Below are 17,500 nucleotides of genomic sequence, written 5' to 3'. Positions count from 1 at the left end.
GAGAAAGATTCAACTTTTATAAACTGGCCTTTATTTACATTAATGCAAATTAGATTTCAAAATTTAATTTCAGTACGAGTGAAATTGCTCCATCAGCACTGGCCATTCAAATGTAACATGTATACTTCGGTTGTGCACGTTGCTGATCTCACAGTATGCATGATGCTAATTTCATCATCAGTCGGATATTTTCTCGACACATGGACAGTCCTCGTCTGTGCGCCTGCCGTTAACTATTAAGAGCTTCACAAAACAGTTGTCATGCGTATGCGTCAAACACGTTTGAATTCGCTCACGATCAAAAAGCATACTTTTTTGGGGGTTTGGGGGGCGGATTTCCCCAGGTTTTCGTTGTGCCTCCCCCAGTCGGATGGCGAAAGACCGAGGGAGTCCCCAACAGTCAGATGAAGAGAGAACCTATTGCCCACCCTCACCCCTGAGCTAGATCTTCACCCACTTGGCTGGTTCTGCTGGGCTTGATGGAGAGATCACAGCTCCTTAAACTCTGGGTGGAGCTCATTGAGAAGCTACTGGATGAAGAGGACTTCTCTCCATTATCCCGACCGCTGAGATCACTTCCACAGCTGCTGCCGAAATCTCGCTCCTGATGGAACCGCCAGATTACACTACAGAACTTAACGAGATGGCGACATCACTTAAACCACTGGAAGACATGTTCATGTTTACTGAACTCGTGCCCATTGGCATCATATCTTCAGTTGAGCACATCAACATCGTCACACTTTTGATACAGTTCTGGTCCCGTTCTGGCCACACTGTGCAAGCAGTGCATGCACACTTTTCAGCTGTCATGGTTACAGAAGTATTTTCCCTTAATTGTTTCGATAGACTTTTCATAAAATCCTTCATTTAAAAGTTGTAAGCAATGAACCAATCCAACATTACAAACTTTCATTGTCCCATGTTGAGTGATCCAAACATCATCTGCAGCCTGAAACTGAACTTTTGATCAGATTTTAGGAGTGAACACACTTAACTGCATAGAGAGCTATAGGATGCTCCCTTGCTCCCTATTTAGTGCATGACTTAACCTCCAGTGTGCTGTCTGTCTGCACTGGTCTCAGAACAGTTATAGGAGAGCTATAGAATGCTCCCTTGCTCCCTATTTAGTGCATGACTTAACCTCCAGTGTGCTGTCTGTCTGCACTGGTCTCAGAACAGTTATAGGAGAGCTATAGGATGCTCCCTTGCTCCCTATTTAGTGCATGACTTAACCTCCAGTGTGCTGTTTGTCTGCACTGGTCTCAGAACAGTTATAGGAGAGCTATAGGATGCTCCCTTGCTCCCTATTTAGTGCATGACTTAACCTCCAGTGTGCTGTTTGTCTGCACTGGTCTCAGAACAGTTTGAAATGCATCTTATTTTCATCATAACTCCATATAAAGCCTCTGGAAGACACATTTATCAGCTGTTGGGAGGCGCTCAGTGATTCTCAATAATGCACAGTGAATGTAGGATTTTTATGGAAATGTATTTCATTAGGTTGAGTTCAGACTGAGGGACAAACATTTATAGCCATAAAATCATAATGTTTTTGGAAAAATATCTTTCTCTGCAAAGGAACACAAATAAATAAACAATGCTTTCAAAACATGCCCCCGTCTGCATTGGTCTCACAAAGACACAGTCCCACCCCCAGCTTGCGCCATTGGTTGAGTAACAATGTTGGGGCAGGCCTAAACGGGTCGCTCAAAATAGATGCTTATTTTTATAGTGCCACAGAGACACAGTGTTTACAGTTTGAGAAAATTAACCTACGAATGGCGTAGTTACAGTTGTCTATGCATTAAGCTGGGATAGAAGTATTTTAACAGAAAAAGATACTTCAGCTTTAAACAGACACCTCAGAGATGTATGTGTGCTGGAAAGTTGTCTCACCTTCTGGTGTATGTCTCTTATGGTGGAGTGCTCTTCACCGAGGGTCTGAACGTCCTGCAGTAAACCTCCAACCATCCTCAAGCTAACCAAGAGAGAACCTCCAACCATCCTCAAGCTAACCGAGAGAGAACCTCCAACCATCCTCAAGCTAACCAAGAGAGAACCTCCAACCATCCTCAAGCTAACCGAGAGAGAACCTCCAACCATCCTCAAGCTAACCGAGAGAGAACCTCCAACCATCCTCAAGCTAACCGAGAGAGAACCTCCAACCATTCCCAAACCAGCCGAGAGAGAACCTCCAACCGTCCTCAAGCTAACCGAGAGAGAACCTCCAACCATTCCCAAACCAGCCGAGAGCTTCAACCTGCCATCCTCACACTGGCCCCTTCACTAGACCCCAAACCCACTGCTGCATTGCGCACACCCCCCGAAATACACCTGCCTAAACCCCCCTCCAAAACATGTACTGATCCCGCTGGAGCCATCAGGACACTGGGTGTCTGCCATGCTTTAGCTGATGCAACGGAAGGTGTCAATGCGCGTGTCTCACTCCGTCAGTGAACGGCCCCTGACAACAGGGCGGTTTAACTTGCCTAAGGTGAAATAATGGCATGCAAATATTACAAACGTACATTAAGGAACAGGAGAAAATAAAGAAAACTGTTTTTTCATTTTGTAAGAGCTGAACCGAATAATTCATTTATAATCAGTACATGCCCTTTGTAGGGGTGTTCAAAATGATTACGTTCATTCTACTGTTCTCATCCTGCTCTTCAAGTGTGATTTCTTCTCATAATCAAGAACCAATGAACCAAATCAATCATTCGAAAGACCTTTTGTAAGAATTAAACAAAACTATGCAAACAACAACGTGTGAAAGCCATTAATATCAGCGTTCTCGCCACCAGCACTGTATCGCCTTTGGACTTATATAATTCATAATTAACACGTTTCAAACTACATACAATATGAAAAACATTCAAATTAACAAAAAATCAGTAAATATAATTTTAAAAACCCGCAGTGATACTAAATATTACATTTACATGTTTTCACACGCTCCTGTAGGCATCTAGAATCATCTCGGTTGATAAAATCAACATTTGGGAACGTAAAACGGCCTTTGGTTATTTCCCAAGCAAGCAACTTTATTTATATAGCACATTTTTAAACAACAGACGTTGCCCCAAAGTGCTTTACAAAATAATAACATGAAAGTCATACAACAAAAAACAGACATACATTATTCAAAAGCTAAAGAAAATAAATAAGTTTTTAAATAAGACTTAAAAGTTGTAATCGATGGAGCTGATCTCACATGGAATGGGAGATCAGCACGCGCGTCTCCGAGAGGTCTGTTGAACAGTGTTGAAATCATCACATTATTATATCTGCTAAACATCTTTAAAAGATCATATTTACAAACACTATAGATCATAAACATCTGCTGAATGTCTTATTGACATCGGAGAGGAATATCTTATAGTAATGCAGATGAACAAACACATCTTCAGATGAAATAATGGATGTGTTGTCGACAGAAGTGTGAATTAAACTGATCAGATGCGATCAAGCTCTTTGATTTGTGAGTTTCAGATGTGAACATGTGAGATGGAACATTTACATTCTCTTCAGAAACATGTTCAGCACCACTGACTGCCTTCATACATATACAGAAAATATACTAAACATTTCATGCGTAACAGAAGAGATACAGAATTGAAATGCTAGAAATAATTTTATTTACCTACATGTTTATCACCAGACAGTCTCACACAAACACACACACACACACACACACACACACACACAGCGAGCAGGTACACTTGTGGGTAATTATGACGCAAGGAAACAGATGTAACGCAGGTGTCACTGATGACATCATCAGCGCCCTAATCACCTGTATTGACACAAGACTTTAGTGAGGGTTTATATGGACATGGTAATAAAAAGTACAATGCTTTTACAACCGATACTCTGCATCATGATACGCAACAGGATAGTTTGTTTGGGTCACTCATTTCCGTGCACTACTCTGAGCAGCTACTGACCTCACACACTAGCAGAGTAAATACACCACCAACATTTTAATTATTAAGGAGCTTGAATGGCTTTCAATACTGATTCTGGATCAGCTTCTAAAGGCTGCACTGACCCACAGCAGCTGATACACTAATGCACATTCAACACACAGAACTCTGTTCAACACACACACACACACACACACACACACTCACACTCAGTCTCACACACACACACACACACACCCACACACACACTCTCACACACACACACTCACACTCAGTCTCACACACACACACACACACACCCACACACGCTCACTCACACACACTCACACACACACTCGGTCTCTCACACACTCACACACACGCTCACTCACACACACTCACACACACACTCGGTCTCTCACACACTCACACACACGCTCACTCACACACACTCACACACACACTCGGTCTCTCACACACTCACACACACGCTCACTCACACACACACTCACACACACACTCGGTCTTTCACACACTCACACACACACTCACACACACACTCACTCACACACTCACACACACGCTCACTCACACACACACACACACACACACACACACACACACACACAATGTGTGAAAGTCTCTTTAGATCCATAAAACATTTAATCGACACAAGAGAAACAGAAACATGAGGAATGTAAAGGCTGTGTGTAATATAATAGTGTTCAAAGCAGGAAATCTCCCCAATACCTAAAATCATTTAACCAATCAGAGACCAGATAGAGACACCCTCTGACCAATCAGCATTGTCCCGTACTAATCCTACACACTGTTGTTTTCAGTTATCTGAGATTCAGAGTTCAGAAAGAGCTCTATATGAGCACTGTACCAAACGTTCATGCAGAATGGGGGTGTGGTCTTGAAGAGCTCAGGGCGTGTCTGTGGGCGTTATCACTGTTGGGTCAGCCTTCATGCAGTCACAAAATATGAAAAGAAGTCTTTCAGATAAATGCTGTTCATTTCATTACAGATCATGTTGTTTATTAAGTTTATTATTTGGGATTTGTGCTGGTTAAGTGTGTATTTTGAGGAATGGCACTTAGTGGTAATCGTTAATATAAATGTGTTTATTTGGGAAGTATCCTTTTTTATTGTTGGGAGGGGATTATTTGGATGAGCGGTTATTTTGGTCAGATGGGTTTATTTCTGTGGGAGGGATTTATTTAATTGGGGGAGGGATAATATATAGGTAGGAGGAGTTTATTTTGGAGGGCGTGGTTTATCTCAGTAGTTTAGGGTTGTTTTGGTCAGCAGGTTTATTTCTGTGGGTGGGGTTTTAGTCAGGTCAGGGATAATAAAGGTAGGAGGAGTTTATTTTGGTGGGAGTGGTTTATCTCAGTGATAAATCAGGTTGATTTGATCAGATGAGGTTTATTTCTGTGGGAGGGATTTATATTAATTGGGGAGGGATTATATAGGTAGAGAGGAGTTTATTTTGGTGGGAGTGGTTTATTTCTATGGGAGGGGGTTGTTTTGGAGGGTGTGGCTGCTTTTTTGGGCGTGCCATGTTTCTTGCTATGCCACAACTGGGCGGGAATCGTGAAGGCATCAACACTCATGCTCAGGGTTCGAGATGGAAGTGTGTTGAACTGCTTCCTGTCAGAGCTGTATTTATAGATGGCCTCCACGGCCGATGAGGAGATGAAACGTGGGCCAACACCACAGAGCCGCTGCAGCTCCCCTGATTGGCTGTCTAGAGTGTAGACCGCACGGAACTGGCAAGTAGAATCTCGCAGGAGAATCAGGAAGTGACTGGCCGAGCTCTTCTCCATCTCCTGGAATTAGAAGATCTGTGAGGTACAGAAGCATGTGATGTCATACACTAATAGAGCAGCAACTGTAGAGAAAGAGTGGCACACCTCTATAATCTTGTTTTTCTGCGATTCGTTGACTTTGCCCGCAAGACAGCAGCGTGAGAGTGCGTTGTGAATGATGAACTTGTTCGATTTAAAACTGGGTTCTTTAAACAATTTAGGACCTGAAACACAAGATAAAAAGACTTTCAGCTGTGAAAGATCACTGGAGCTACAGAGATGAACACACCAGATCAAATGAGATGCTAACTACACAGCCAGTAGGGGGTGCCGTTTCTTCATCTTGTCATCATCTACAGTGAATCTTAACTGTCCAGTAGTTAAACCACCGGAGTGTGTAATATGACTTCATATGATTACTTTGTTGCCTTGACATATTCTATTATTGTACAATCTTGGGGGAGGGCTTTTTCAAAGTATTTAACCCCTTTGTAAATGTAACTAGAGTTTTAAAACTACATCCACTGAACTCGGCACAGGCCTACAGACAGTTCTGACTCCATTAACGATCAGACTTACAATTTTCCTGTAGCGGACATTCAAATATCTCCTAAATTACCAAAGACTTACATTAAGGCAATGTCTTCTCAACCACCCATACAATCTTAGCAACCACATAGCAACAGCCTAGCAACCACTTAGAACACCTTAGAAACCACCAAACATTCAAAGTCCAAACTTCAAACTGTTGTAAACTTACAAGAAAAGCGTTGTTAAGTCATCATTCAAAGTTTGTCTCAAGAGTCTTCACTTTTCTAGTCATGTATTATTTCTGCATCAGTACCCACTGTTCACTCTGCACTTATACACCAGATCTGCTTAGCAACACTGCACAATTGTATTCATTATGATTCTGTAACAGCTCTTTACCGGTGTATTCTGGGATTGAAGCTGGAGACGAGACGTTGGGACCATTTTCACAGTCTTTCTCTCTATTCTGATTGGCCAACTGGCCTGATGACATCACCTTTGAGGGTGAATTTGATTGGCTTTGGAGTTGAGGAGAGAGAGAGAGAGAGAGAGAGAGAGAGAGAGAGTAAGACAAAAACAGTATGGAGGAAAGACAGTCTGAAATATATCTAAAGAGTACAGTACACTACCTTGCTGGTTTATCAGTTGGTTGAGGTCCACCATCCTTCTGGTTAGCTGAAGCTGAGAGAGTCAACACAACTGAGTTAGGGCACATAAGTGAAACCTTCTAGTCCAGTGTGTAAATTCTGCACCGTTAGCAGAACCAAATGGAACTGCAAAAATGATGACTGTTATCAAACCAGTTTCAAACCATCCACCTGTCTTCTATTGGTAGTCCCAACCTATGTTGGGCAGTAACTCATTAAGAGTAGTGATGCTACTAACATAACTACATTTTTAATTGTTTTCAAAACATTGTAACATTTCCAGTAACAAGCTTCTTCATCACTGACCTCACCACAATCTCACGCCATTGGTTAAGGCAAATTCCATTTGGTGCCACAACACACTGGTGATGACACATTGTACCTTGAAGTACTTTGATGTGTGCTTGACTGATGTGTGTGTGTGATGTGATTACCTGTTCTATTCTTCCCCGGCGAGAGTGTGCGAGTTAGCTCATGGTTGCTGTGCGGTTTGTGTGCAAGTTGTTTTTTGCCACTGTGTTTTGCTGGTTTCTGTTTGAGAATCTTTTCTAGATCCGCCATGATCTTCAGCTGATGACGGTGTTCATATTCAGCCCGTGTGAATGCTCCCCACCGCTGGGGCGTGCCAGGGGCCGTGGCCTGAGAGGGAGGGGGTGGGATGTATGATGTGGTGGGTAGCGACTGTGAAAGAGGTGGAGTCTGAGAAGGTCGCAGGTCATCTGAGGAAGACTGTTGACTGTAGGAAGAAGCAGATGTCAGTAAACCCAAAGAGCTACACCTGAGAACAGATGTGTGTTTAAATATAGGTTTGGGGAGATCTGACTTCCATTATTATAGCCTGAACCTCACCAGATGTTGCATTTGTATATTTCCATTGCTCCTTTGTCTAAACAACACCTATAGCCTCAATATGATTGGATGCTTATCAGGACCTTGCTCTACTTTCCTCTGCATTGGTAACAAGAATACACTCTGCAATAAACATTTTGGACAAAGATGACTCTCTTTTCATTTTCCTCGATTTACCTATCACGTTGCGTGAGACAAACACTAACCAATTGCACTCAGAAAATGACCTATGTAATAATATGTGTGGGTGTATAAATGTGTGTGTTCTTGCCTATTCTCAGGGTCTATTCTTCGTCTCCTGATCTCTTGAGCTCGTCTTTGCTGTCGCTCCAGCAGCAGAGCTCTTTTCTGGGCCATTTCCTCTTCCGAGAGCCCCTGCTCCTGAACAGACACAAACGTACCCCATTACAACCACAAAATCGCACACACACCATCAACCAACAACATGAACTCGTTTACACACCTTAAAGAAAACATCGAGCCCCATTCGGCTCTCGCTCTCTGTCTGGTCACTCATGGAATCGGATGAGAATATTTCTGGACCTTGTTCTAGATCTGTGTCGTCCTCCAGTGTTCCCGCACCCTCAGTCTCCTTCCTCTCATCTTTCACTGGAGCGCTGCTGAAGAGAACATCACTTTCAAACGAACACTCAGACGGGGCACCTGAGCTGCACCCACCTCCTAACAGTTCAGCTGGGAGTGCAGATGGAGGTCCGGCCTCCAGCTCCAGGGTGAAGATGGGGGTGTGATGTTCGCTGGAGCCTGATTCAGAGGTGCTCTCTTGGGCTGGAGCAGGTTGCTGTGAAGAGTCTTGTGGTGTGCATGGACCTCCGAGCCGTAACGAAGATGAGGTCTGCACCTGACACTTGCTCGGAGACACACGCCGCAGATGGGGGAGCATGTCGACATTCTGTGGGGGTGTTAGGACACGCATGATAGGCTGGAAGCTGAGGTCCGTGGGGCGAGAGGGACGCTGCCGTTTGGGGCTCTTGGGAACAGCATTACATGACTTGCGTGGAGTGGATGATGCAGAGCTTTTGGGGGATCTGGGTGTGTCAGAAGGTTGTCTTGATCGTGATGGAGATCCAGAGGGTGAAATGATATGGGTGGAGTCTCTTGAAAGATGGGGGGGTGTGGCAGGGGGTTTGACCCGTGCCTTACTTGAGGGGGGCATCTTATTTAAGGGGGTATTTTTTGGAGAACTCGTGGTTTCTTTCCCATGAGCTTTTGTTGTTGTTCCGTAAGCCGCTGCATGTCCTTCTGTAGGGACTGGAGGGTGGAGCTCAGCTTAGCCACCGCCTCATTGTATTCCTCCAATGGTGGCTCTTTCTCCTCATCTCTCTTTGATTCAACAGAGAAGGTCACCTGTTTCTCCAGTTTGGGAGGATCTACAACATCACTGGTGCTCTTCTTTTGCTCCCCATCCTTCGCTTTCTCCTCCTCCTGTATCTTCTTATCCTCCTCTTTCTCTTTGTCCTCCTCCTGTTGAAGCTGATGCTCCATTCGGGTCAGTCGTTTGTCCAGACTGAGGGTCGGACTGTCATCTTCCACCTCTTCCCCTTGTTTCTTCTGGAGCTGAAGGAAGGCAGTCTTGCCAAGTCTCTGTCTATGCTTGGTGAAGATGGCTTCAATTCGTCTCTTCTGAGCTTCTATTGCTCTGCGTTTCTCCTCCAGACGTGCCCCCAACTCTTGCGCCTCTGCTACCCCAACAGGACTCATCCCCACTGGGCTGAATGGCTCCTCTACGTCCTGGGACCTGGAATTACTGGGAGATTCCGGAATCTTCCTCCTGCGTTCTGCAAAATTTGTCATTCGGCTAGACATGGGGATATTGGCAGGGCTTGAGGAGGTTTTGGGAACGTCTTCTGATGTGTTGGACTCTAGACTTCCATCACGCAGTACTGAGTCATCACCTCGAGAACCAACAGGCTGATGTTTGCCACCACCTCGGTTTCCACTGCTATCAGGCTCTCTTCCCATTGGCCGATACATCATCCCTGACCGACAGGGTGCAGAGCTGCTCAGTCTGGGCCCACCCTCCTCTGGGGAGTGGAGAAAGAAGCCAGACGGCGCTCCCTCTGGCCGCAGGCGAGGCTTATTGTGCACAGGACGAACTGTATGAATGATCTGTAATGCCTCCTCTATGGTAGGCAACTCCCCTAGCGGAGCCTGGCCAATAAGCTTGCTCAGATCCTCTGGGGGCGAGTAAAGGCCCGGGTTGGTTACCATGGTGAGGCTGTCAGTGCTGACAGAACGAAAGAGAGGGTTTCCCATGACAACATCAACATCACTGTCCAGAGGGAATGGGATGCTGAAGGCCACAGCAGAGAGAGGATGGCTGAGGCAAAGAAAGTGAGAATGACTGAAAATCTCTGGAGCTTCATGAGTGGACTGATGTTTGATATACACATTAAAGTAAATGACAAGAGAAATATGAGGACAATTTCAAACAGACATACCTGATTTGTTTTTTGCCCCAGCCTCGTCCTTCTACATAACAACAATTCACACAGTTACACAAGTACCACAGCCATTATTCCAAATCAACCCCTGGAAAAGCAACCCCTTCCTCACATCATAACTTCCTTCATTTGGATTAGTATGAATGGCCAAAATATCAAACTAAGTGTAATTTATTTTAAAGAAAGTATTCTCAAGCAAAACAATAGACATAGTGTTCAAAACATCAGTGGAACCTGTTGATAGTTCATGTGCTGAAGTCCACCTGTGGTTACTCTGCTAGCAACTGATTCATTCATCCACTGCACCATGCACCAGTTGATTAAAAGAGCAAAAATGACTTTGGAAAGTGTAGTTTGTTTTGAGAAAATCTCAAGCATCATTTGAGCAGAGATGTTTAAATACTTTTTAGTCAGGACCATTTTTTAGGTCACAATTTTCACAGTCATGTTCCTGCATGTGCTTACCGGACGTCAAGGAGGACTGAGGCCCGAATGGCTGCTTCAGAAGGAAAGACGGACAACCACTGCAAGACAAAAAAACAGCTTAGCATGAAGAGTGTGCTAACAAGCTAACATGATGTGTAGAGAATGCGCTTTGAGTTTGGAGAATGCATCACCTGTTGCTGTTGCCACTGATGGGACTCGTGCAGTCAAACAGATCGGACGCATCTGCAGAAAAACATGCATTTTTAAAGACCGCACATACTTGTTTAGATGTTTCTATATGTATGGGTATCTTTGTACCTGTTAGGTCCAGTGTGTGGGGGGGTTTGACGAAATCTGGCTTCTGCACTTCAAATGCGGCGAACAGCTCAGAAAGGAAGCACATGATGTTCAGCTTTGGGGTCAAAATAGAAAAATCGTATTTAGTATTTCACAATTTCATAATAAAAACTTAGTAAAAAATGGGCACAGCATGTTCACCTGTAAAGTGGGCGGGGCATACAGTAAGTCCTCCAGCTGTAGGGGGCAGCAGCTCTTCAAATGGCTTTCACAGAACTCTCTGATCAGCTGGAGATTGCACAGACTGTCCGTCACAGACATCGTGTCCTTTAAACACACGTCTACAGAGAGAGATTTATAAATGTATAGATGTGAACTTGAGCTGAATCTGACAAAATCTCCCTTTGGGGCCATTTGAGGGTGTCTTCAGCTTCCATAAATAAAGTTTATATATATATATATGTCTTTAGGTGTCTATTTAAGGTTCGCATTAGCCTAATTATAATTAGCTTATCTTAGATAGCATGTAAATATGTGTGTGTATTTTACCCTCTAAGGGCAGAATCTGTGGACAGTAGAAGTGAACCGCTGCGGCGATGGCACAACCGTTAGACAGATCCTTCACACCAGACACCAACACAAACACTGGAGTGTGCAGAGACTGAACCTTATCCTTCCTGTATCGGATCTGAGATAGAGAGAGAGAGAGAGAGAGAGAGAGAGAGAGAGAGAGAGAGAGAGCAAGGGGTCAGAGGGCAAGTTGTGATGCAAGCGAAATAGAAATGTTCAGAAAATAAAAAAGGACGTTAAAGGAACGTTGTGAGGGAAAAGTGACACAAACTGCTATTGAAGTGAATCAGATTCACTTTCGACTCATAGAATCAGTGATTCATTCACTGTTCGTTTCAGGACTGTCAGTGAATGTGCAGTTCAATCCACACAATCCTTCAGTGCATGTAAGCGTGCAGAAAAAGCCGCTCTCAGAGAGATGTTCAAATGTACTTATAACACACACATAAAATCAAGTCATACACACACAACTGAAGCAAAACCAGCAGACGCCAGCCAGTGTGTACAACAGAGACATGATTACACACACACACACACACACACACACACACAGAGGGCAGCAGGACAGGGCCACAGCTCACAGGTGAAGGACATAAGAATGTTTTATATATATATATATGTGTGTGTGTGTGTGTGTTAGTGTGTGAGTGTGTGTGTGTGAGTGTAAACTAGTTAAAACTTGAGTAAAACTGGGAGAAAAACTGAATTCTATGCTCTAAAAGACACGTGTTTCCTGTTGAGACATGTTGGAGAAGTGAAATCAAAGACAGGACAGTGATGACATCATGCAGAGGGGTGGGTGATGTTGCTATGGCGACAGGAGGCGGGCGGATACGTTACCACAGGAGGTTTATTCCCCGACTCCTTCAAACAAAATGCGATGGCATGCTGGTGCGGTATGATAGAGAGAGCACAAGCATAAATGCCAAGGGGTCGTCGCTACGGCAACCAGATTCACACAGTCACGTGACAAACAGGAGTAAAAATGGGCAGAGACAAAGCAGGGAATCCCACACCCCCCTGTCTCTTATTGGCTGACATGGGAGGGGTCAAACAGTCTGTTCTGGAAGTAAAAATATCGTTCCTTTTCTCCGAAGGCGAATTAAGGATTTTTAAGAATAAATTATAACCCTTTAAAGACAGACCTACCGTGAGCTCTGAGGTTCCTAATCCATGGTACATGCTTCTGTTGAACATATCAGTCTGCGTTATTTCAACTTCAGCATTCCTGGTGCAAAACTACACTACCCATAATCCTAAAGAGAGATCCACCAATCAGAGAATCTCGATCAACAAAGTGCGCCAAAAGAGCTCTGCAGCGTCCGCCCACTCCCGCTCTTCTATGGAGGACTTTATGAAATCTCTATAGAAAAACAAATGGGGAAAAATACTTCTGGAACGGCTGAAAAAGCCGTTGTACTCTCTATGCTACTCTAAGTTCTTGTTTGGCCTAACACGGTTACCCATCAATCCTCATTAACCAATCAGAATAAGGCACTTGTGTTTAGGCTCCATCCTGCTCATGTACAACATGATCATTGTGACTTTAGTTTGTTCATCTCCTTCATGCTGCATATTGGAAGGATGTCCTTTGAGAAAGACTATTTCATGTGATACTTTTAACATTAACTGTAATCAAACAACCAGATTTTGGTTTTGAACAATATCATCCAATCATTCCCTCTGTCTCATCAACAGGAGTTTATTGAGGTCTCAAACAGACTGTGTGTGAAGGTGTAATACTCACAGGGACCAGTTTCCAGTACCAGCGCTGAGGACACTAAACCAGAGGAACAGAGAGATAAGAGAAGACTGTTAGTATTAATTCAATTCAATTCAATTCAATTCAATTTTATTTGTATAGCGCCTTTCACAACACACATCGTTTCAAAGCAGCTTCACAGAACATCAGCATTAACAGACGACAAAAACTGCAACGTCCATAAAGTCGATTAATCATCATTGTGTAATTTAGACAAAATTTGATTTTAATGGTTTAAAAATAATTAAATGATAATTATATTAACTCTTTCCCTTCCAAACACGGAATTTTCTGGGTTTTATGAAAAAGCTTCCGCCAAACACGGAATTTTCCTGGTATCCGTGTTTTAGGTGGAATACTGATAAGAAAGACCACGACGCATGTTTTGAAAGAGTACGCAACTCTTTGATCAAAGAAACACACTGCGATCGTCTTAAACGTAAGTGGAGTTTTGAGAATGTAGCTCAAAATGTAGATAGAAATGCCTTTTTCTCAGCTTTTTGTCCGAAATGTTGTTTTTGACAAAGCCTACCTTTAATGCCTTAATGGCATTAAAAATAACAAATGAAGATAAAATAAAATCGTTTTTTATTTGCCTAAAAGCAGAGGCTCAGATCTTTATTTTAATATATAGCATCTTCATATATTCATGGAATTAAATATTCTATGGGCCATTAAAGTTTTGCTAAAATCGTCAAAAACCCTGGTGGTGGCTGGCAACTTTTTTTTTTAAACGCTGGCGGGAAAGAGTTAATAACCCCAGTGAGCAAGCTGTAGGCTGACTGTGGCAAGGAACACAAAACTCCATAAGATGTAGATTAATGGAGAAAAATAACCTTGGGAGAAACCAGACTCACTGTGGGGGCCAGTTCCCTCTGACTAACCCCACCCTAACCCTAAACCAGACTCACTGTGGGGGCCAGTTCCCTCTGACTAACCCCACCCTAACCCTAAACCAGACTCACTGTGGGGCCAGTTCCCTCTGACTAACCCCACCCTAACCCTAAACCAGACTCACTGTGGGGGCCAGTTCCCTCTGACTAACCCCACCCTAACCCTAAACCAGACTCACTGTGGGGGCCAGTTCCCTCTGACTAACCCCACCCTAACCCTAAACCAGACTCACTGTGGGGGCCAGTTCCCTCTGACTAACCCCACCCTAACCCTAAACCAGACTCACTGTGGGGCCAGTTCCCTCTGACTAACCCCACCCTAACCCTAAACCAGACTCACTGTGGGGCCAGTTCCCTCTGACTAACCCCACCCTAACCCTAAACCAGACTCACTGTGGGGCCAGTTCTCCTCTGACTAACCCCACCCTAACCCTAAACCAGACTCACTGTGGGGGCCAGTTCTCCTCTGACTAACCCCACCCTAACCCTAAACCAGTCTTACTGTGGGGGCCAGTTCCCTCTGACTAACCCCACCCTAACCCTAAACCAGACTCACTGTGGGGGTCAGTTCCCTCTGACTAACCCCACCCTAACCCTAAACCAGACTCACTGTGGGGGCCAGTTCCCTCTGACTAACCCCACCCTAACCCTAAACCAGACTCACTGTGGGGGTCAGTTCCCTCTGACTAACCCCACCCTAACCCTAAACCAGACTCACTGTGGGGCCAGTTCCCCTCTGACTTACCCCACCATAACACTAAACCAGACTCACTGTGGGGGCCAGTTCCCTCTGACTAACCCCACCCTAACCCTAAACCAGACTCACTGTGGGGGCCAGTTCCCTCTGACTTACCCCACCATAACACTAAACCAGACTCACTGTGGGGGTCAGTTCCCCTCTGACTAACCCCACCCTAACCCTAAACCAGACTCACTGTGGGGCCAGTTCCCTCTGACTAACCCCACCCTAACCCTAAACCAGACTCACTGTGGGGCCAGTTCCCCTCTGACTAACCCCACCCTAACCCTAAACCAGACTCACTGTGGGGGCCAGTTCCCTCTGACTAACCCCACCCTAACCCTAAACCAGACTCACTGTGGGGGCCAGTTCCCTCTGACTAACCCCACCCTAACCCTAAACCAGACTCACTGTGGGGGCCAGTTCCCTCTGACTAACCCCACCCTAACCCTAAACCAGACTCACTGTGGGGGTCAGTTCCCCTCTGACTAACCCCACCCTAACCCTAAACCAGACTCACTGTGGGGGTCAGTTCCCCTCTGACTAACCCCACCCTAACCCTAAACCAGACTCACTGTGGGGCCAGTTCCCCTCTGACTTACCCCACCATAACACTAAACCAGACTCACTGTGGGGGCCAGTTCCCCTCTGACTAACCCCACCCTAACCCTAAACCAGACTCACTGTGGGGGCCAGTTCCCCTCTGACTTACCCCACCATAACACTAAACCAGACTCACTGTGGGGGTCAGTTCCCCTCTGACTAACCCCACCCTAACCCTAAACCAGACTCACTGTGGGGCCAGTTCCCCTCTGACTAACCCCACCCTAACCCTAAACCAGACTCACTGTGGGGGCCAGTTCCCTCTGACTAACCCCACCCTAACCCTAAACCAGACTCACTGTGGGGGCCAGTTCCCTCTGACTAACCCCACCCTAACCCTAAACCAGACTCACTGTGGGGCCAGTTCCCTCTGACTAACCCCACCCTAACCCTAAACCAGACTCACTGTGGGGGCCAGTTCCCTCTGACTAACCCCACCCTAACCCTAAACCAGACTCACTGTGGGGGCCAGTTCCTCTCTGACTAACCCCACCCTAACCCTAAACCAGACTCACTGTGGGGGCCAGTTCCCTCTGACTAACCACACCCTAACCCTAAACCAGACTCACTGTGGGGGCCAGTTCCCTCTGGCTAACATTATGAATGTAATGTAAATATTAATTATGTATAGGTAAAATCATGTTTTAAAATTATTAAACTAAGTGTTAAGGTGTCAGTGAGTAAAAATCAATTGTGTTTGAACTGTAAGATTAATGACCAAAGTCTTTGAAGTCCATCTAGATTAATTGTAGAGGTTCACATAGATGCAAGTGTCCCTGTCAATTGGCCGACGAAGGCTTTTGTGGGCAATAGTTAGTCTATGCATTCCATTTCACGATCATAGTCCATCAATCGACCGCATTTAGTCATCATCATTCAGCGACATGTAGCAGTGGAGTCCAACATGAAGCAGGAATGGTGCTGGATCCAGCCGTATTAACCTTAGAGGTTACCAAAGCGCTTTACACTGTGTCCCAATCACCCATCCCACTCACATTCACACACCAATGGCGGCAGAGCTGCATGTAAGGTGCTAGTCTGCCATTGGAAGCAACTCGGGGTTCAGTGTCTTGCCCAAGGACACTTCGGCATGTGGAGCCATGTTGGCCGGGATTCGAACCACCAACCCTGTGATTGGTAGCCGACCCGATCTACCAACTGAGCCACAGCGCCCCTGTGAACCCATCATAACAAAAGGCTTCAACGCTCTTGAAACTCATATTAAAGTTCCATGAGTTCATAAATATGTTATTTGAGGCTCCTTTAAAGGATGTCTGAAGGATCTCAAGAGGTTCTGCTGCTGTGGCATCTGAAACCCCCAAGAATCGTAATGTTTACAGTCTGTGTGATTGTGTGTTTTTGCATGTAATTACTCACGGATGGCTGAACGACTTGCAGGTCTGTGCAGGTGTTCGGTTTCTGGTTCTCCTCAACATTAGAACGTTCCCTCAACTTCTGATTCACCTGTAAACACACACACATGCAGGGATTTGCATTTCTAGAAGAAAACAGCAGTTACAGGAATATCAATACAGTGCTGCTTTGTAAAGACTGTCATGATTTTGCTTTGATTTCACGGATGGATCAGGTGACCTCCTCTAAGGACAGCAGATCTGGGATCTGAGTTCTAGATGAAGGACTCGTAAGACTCGAGATGAACCTTATTGATCCAGAACAGCAGAGAGTTCTCCCAGCTCGTGTTGCCACCAAACTGATCAGTCTCTTTCGCCATCTTGACCCGACCCACTGTTTCCATGGCAATGAGTGACATCAGCGCATCAATTACCGCCAGATGGGCTCCCTACAACCAATCAGAGAAAAGTGGAATATCTGTCAGCCAATGAAATCCCAGATGGACAGATGAAATCTTAAGACGTCTTGTGAGGAAATAAGTAAAATAGCTTAGAAGGTATTGACAGATGGTTTTCCAGAAAAGTGTTGGAACCACTGTATAACGAGTTCCGTTAGAAGCACTTAGCAAACGAGATATTCTCAAGGA

At 44.9% G+C, this 17,500-nt stretch overlaps 1 protein-coding gene across 1 annotated transcript in view; it reads right to left on the bottom strand.

Moving 5' to 3' along the window:
• Positions 1-3,035: 3,035 nt before the first annotated feature.
• The window catches only part of LOC127651628 (calmodulin-regulated spectrin-associated protein 3-like), a 20,958-nt gene continuing 6,493 nt past the window's right edge, over positions 3,036-17,500 (bottom strand). Inside the window, 17 exon segments of the mRNA XM_052137560.1 lie at positions 3,036-5,743; positions 5,828-5,946; positions 6,653-6,771; positions 6,883-6,934; positions 7,335-7,636; positions 8,021-8,130; positions 8,213-8,952; positions 8,955-10,087; positions 10,209-10,239; positions 10,677-10,735; positions 10,829-10,880; positions 10,956-11,049; positions 11,136-11,275; positions 11,484-11,622; positions 13,252-13,284; positions 16,879-16,965; positions 17,162-17,302. Coding sequence (XP_051993520.1) covers positions 5,399-5,743; positions 5,828-5,946; positions 6,653-6,771; positions 6,883-6,934; positions 7,335-7,636; positions 8,021-8,130; positions 8,213-8,952; positions 8,955-10,087; positions 10,209-10,239; positions 10,677-10,735; positions 10,829-10,880; positions 10,956-11,049; positions 11,136-11,275; positions 11,484-11,622; positions 13,252-13,284; positions 16,879-16,965; positions 17,162-17,302 — 3,696 coding nt within the window. The 3' untranslated portion in view covers positions 3,036-5,398.

The sequence above is a fragment of the Xyrauchen texanus genome, chromosome 11, assembly GCF_025860055.1.
Source record: "Xyrauchen texanus isolate HMW12.3.18 chromosome 11, RBS_HiC_50CHRs, whole genome shotgun sequence".
NCBI classification, from domain to species: Eukaryota; Metazoa; Chordata; class Actinopteri; order Cypriniformes; family Catostomidae; genus Xyrauchen; species Xyrauchen texanus.
This window is presented reverse-complemented; position numbering and strand designations above follow the sequence as displayed.